The sequence below is a fragment of the Triticum urartu genome, chromosome 6 (genome assembly GCF_003073215.2).
Source record: "Triticum urartu cultivar G1812 chromosome 6, Tu2.1, whole genome shotgun sequence".
In the NCBI taxonomy this organism is placed as follows: Eukaryota; Viridiplantae; Streptophyta; class Magnoliopsida; order Poales; family Poaceae; genus Triticum; species Triticum urartu.
The window spans coordinates 571,716,634-571,720,788 of NC_053027.1; the positions used below are offsets into that span (position 1 = coordinate 571,716,634).

Genomic DNA, 4,155 nt, shown 5'->3' on the forward strand with positions numbered 1-4,155 from the left:
TGCATATACATAGAAAATTAATTAATTATAAGGTGGAGGGAGAAAACTTGCATTGGTCTGCATGGCATGGCAAAGCTTGAAGTGTGTCCATCCTCGACGTTCACGTCACTCGCATATAGTTGGCCTACTTGCATGCAACGCACTGGACTTAAACTGGATCAAGCCATGGTCTTATCCTCATCAACCCTGCCGGCGAGGCCTCCTACTCATCGTCGCAACCAGATCGAACCAGTCAGGAACGATAAACCGAAGAAGAAAACCGCAGGGATTATGGGAGGGGCCCGCTGGTCAGACTCATCACTGGATCACTTCTCCCTGCTTTAAAAAGGCCAAAGCAAACCTCCGTCCCAGCTGTTGGTGTTGGGCGCCATTTTCTTTTCCAGGAGCTTCTCTTCCCAGGCGACACACGCCTGCTCCTCCACCGTCTTCATTCCTCGTCGTCGTCGAGGGCCGGCAGCGTCGACTGGCAGTGACCACAGCAGGTTAGCCAAGTAACCACCTCAGCCTCTTTTTTCTTGTGGTTCAGCTCAGACCAGCATACTGACGACTTCCAACTGAAATGCTCCTAACACTTACAGTACTTCTCAAAAGAAGCACGAATTCTTTTCCAATTTTTGGATCTCGTATGCAGTTGACTTGTACATCATTACCATGTATGAATATGTACGGTTATAAGACTAGTTAAAAGTCGCGGCGCAACTTGCTAGCTTTCCTCTGCATTTGGACTATTGGGAAGGTGAGAACTGACAGGTTTTCATGAATGGACGCTGAGAAGAGGAAAAAAGGCGAGAAATTTAGTTGTGAGACGCGGCTGTGATCCATGCTCGTGATCCTTGCCTGCGGCCACTTTGCTTAGCTGTTGGACGTGGATGTGAGGCTCGTGAGCGACATAAATTGGGGTCTCCTTCCCTCTGTTTGTTAGTTGGCAACTTGGCGTCCAATTTGAACAAAAATCACCGCAACTTTAGTTATTTAGCACCCATGCTTCACATTCTCCTCTTCTTTCCTACCTCTCCCTCATGCAAGTTGCACCACCATTGTTCCTGCTGCAGCTTCAGCTCATACCAGGGAGCTCTGAGGTGGCACCTCTGCTCTGTTCTCTGTCCAGCAAAAACTTTCATCTCTCAATCAGTTCACGATCTCACTTCTGCAAATGTTTGCAGGAGATAGGTTTTGACAGATGGGGTGCTTCAGCTCCAAGCCGGATGACGCCAGCGTGCTGATCAGGAGGCGGCCCGCCAGCATCGGCGAGGTGGCCGTCTTCGTGCCGGGGCTGCGCGTCCCCGAGCCCCTGGAGCTGCCCCCGCCGCTCGCCGACAGCCTCCCCAGGCGGCTCACCGAGCGGCTGGCCGCGTCAAGGGACCGCATCGCCAACATGGCCGCCCGCGAGGCGCTCGCCGTCACCAAGCCCCGCAGGCGTGCCGCCACCCAGCATGGTTAGTCATCGTCCATGCTTAAAGTGTTACGCACTTCTTGATAGTGCTAGTGTTTGTCTGAATTTGGTTACTGACAGTCTGAATCTATAGCATGTAACATTCTGAAATTGGGAACTGGCAGTCTGAACCTTGCATTTGACGGTCTGAATCTTGTGCTTGCAGGGGCGTCAACGTCGGCTGATCTTGTGCAGGCCTTGGAAGAGTACCTGCCAGTTATTCTGGGGATGGCAAAAGATGGTAGTTCATCATTTTAACCTGTACACCTTGTGCTTGATCCATCTCTCTCTGAAGATTCAGACTTATTTTGCGTTCCCATCATTGTTACTCCACTCTTGGCAGGGAGCGAGCTCGAGGACAAGATACAGTTTGCATGGATGAACCAAGAAGATGATGCAGAGGTCTGCACTGCACAGATATAGCCAATCTTTGTCTTCTGCAAGGATGAAACCTGAAGATTATTAACCTGTCTCCATGTTTGCAGGAGACAGCACTGCCCAGCGCCTGGTACGAGGTGCTGTCGGTTCTGCACATGATGGCCATGCTCCGTTTATCACAAGCAAACTCCCTGCTACTGCCAAAGACGTCTCTTGAAGGATACCATGCCAAAGTATCTGAAGGTTAATTCCCACTGCGACTGAATCAAACAAGTACTAGTATATGTTTCAATCTTTCTGAATGTCTGTACCCTTGTACTTTCCACTTCCCAGAGAACAAACGGGCTTCTGTCGAGATATTCCTCAAGGCGGCCGGGCACCTGGAGTGCGCCATGCAGAATGTTCTTCCCAGGATGTCGCCCGAAAAGAGGTGGTGATCTTGCCGCTTGCCCTAGCCAGCCCGGCAGGATGAGCAATGCTCCAAGCTTCCATTTTTCTTCAGTTATTGTTCAGTAAGGACTGAGTACTGACTGCCATTTCGTGTAGGAAAGGTCTTCCCGTGGACCTGTCTGAAGGGGTCCTGAAAGCTACCTGCATGCAAGCACTCGGTCAGGTAACAACAACGTTTTTCTTTTTCTTATTATTATCTGATAGTAACTAGAGAGAGAGTCAGAGAGAGATCACATGATTCATCATGCCTGGTGCAAGTAAGATAGCATGCAGTTGAGATGTCGGCTTCTCGGTTAGTTCATCGACCATGGTATCTATGTGTGTGCCAGGCAATTGATGTTCAACTTGGGTTGGCAATTGACAGTCCAAAGGCTACCCTGGCTGTCAAAAGGAGGCTGGCATGTGAGATGGTCAAGTGCTGGCAGCAGGTAGGCATCATCATTGATTCATTTCTACTGATTTCTGGTTATTTTGCATCTTCTATTCGGGTAATGATATTTGTATATATGCCAGAGTTCTGCTTATGTTTGAAAATGCCAGCTATATGTACTGTTCATCTTCGCATGAAGCATAATATAATTTCATAAACAAATAAAACATAGAAAAATATATAATCCCTCCTAGTTCTAAAATATGTACAATCATGATGGTTTCATCCGCAGGCACATGAAAGCATCGCGGACATACCTCTGCTCGACGGCTGGGGTGAAAAGCACAGGCTCTTTGTCAAGTGGAAGCACATGGAAGCAAAAGTACATATGCAGGCTTTTGCTCATATCTCTGAACTCTGAAATGATAAAATGACTGAATTTTGGTCACTAAGCAAAAAAGTAATTATATCATGCAGGCTGCGGCGTATTACTACCACGGGCTTATCCTCGACGAAGGCAACACCGAGAAGTCTCACCGGGCGGCCGTGGCGGCGCTGCAGTCCGCGGAGGAGTCCCTGAGGGAGAGCAGGGCCGTCTGCGAAGCCTTCCACACCGCATCCCCCTTTTCAAGGCAATCTACACATATTACCAAAAACAAAAATTTGCCATTAATTTACCTAGCAAGGTGAGATCGATGCTAGCTATCTGTATGTGTTTTTCATGTTGTTCTGAATTTTACTGCAGGAGCCCGACCCTATGGGGCTCGATGAAGTACCTCCACGACAAGATCCACAAGGACTCCAACTGCAAAGTCCGCATCAACAAGGACCTCTACAGCAATGTTGACAGGACACATGACATGGTGCCGGCTCTGCCGGATTTCGCGGTGGCCCTTCAGCCGGAGGAGTACCGGCTTCCTCGCACAGACGCTGCTTCTGCAAATGACTAGCTGCTAGCTGAAGCATGTCTGTATGCTGGTCCTTGATTCACTGGATCCTAATTAAGCAGCTTTATGTGTACCTTCCCGTCGATGGATGGACGATTAATTTGTGATTGAATCAGAAGATGAACTGAACCGCACACTCTGGAAATGCCAGTCACAGAAAGGAATAACATTCTTGAGCTAGTTTCATCAACCGAAATAGAATAATTGCCATGTGTTCTTCTGCAAGGATGTACCTGTCCACCTCCACATCTCTAACTAGTATCACAAACACCAGATCACTTGTAGAAAGGGCTACAAGGCACAATATTGCCGAAGATGCAGGACACAAGACCATCAAACGGGGAGTAGGAAAATGCCGCTGTAAATGTCACACCAACAATATGTATTCTCCACTGAAGCAGCATAGAAAAACCAGTAGTGAGGCGTCCAGTGTACCGTGACAAATAAGTTTCATGACTCCAGGATCCCACCGTGTCGCAGTTGCATCTTCTTTCCAGGAAATGCTGTAAGCCCCAACATTCTTTGCATCAGTGTTGACCGAAACCATACATCCAGATACCATTTTCTTGTAGAAACCG

The 4,155-nt window shown here is 48.4% G+C and overlaps 1 protein-coding gene across 1 annotated transcript; it reads left to right on the forward strand.

The window, feature by feature from the left end:
• Window positions 1–572: 572 nt before the first annotated feature.
• On the forward strand, window positions 573–3,773 carry LOC125515608. Its single transcript, XM_048681108.1, has 11 exons — window positions 573–1,079; window positions 1,164–1,436; window positions 1,599–1,673; window positions 1,776–1,834; window positions 1,918–2,053; window positions 2,144–2,240; window positions 2,357–2,423; window positions 2,590–2,688; window positions 2,923–3,012; window positions 3,108–3,262; window positions 3,376–3,773. The coding sequence occupies exons 2-11, from the start codon at window positions 1,181–1,183 to the stop codon at window positions 3,578–3,580; spliced, it is 1,239 nt and encodes a 412-aa protein (XP_048537065.1). The 5' UTR covers window positions 573–1,079; window positions 1,164–1,180; the 3' UTR covers window positions 3,581–3,773.
• The last annotated feature ends 382 nt before the right edge of the window (window positions 3,774–4,155 follow it).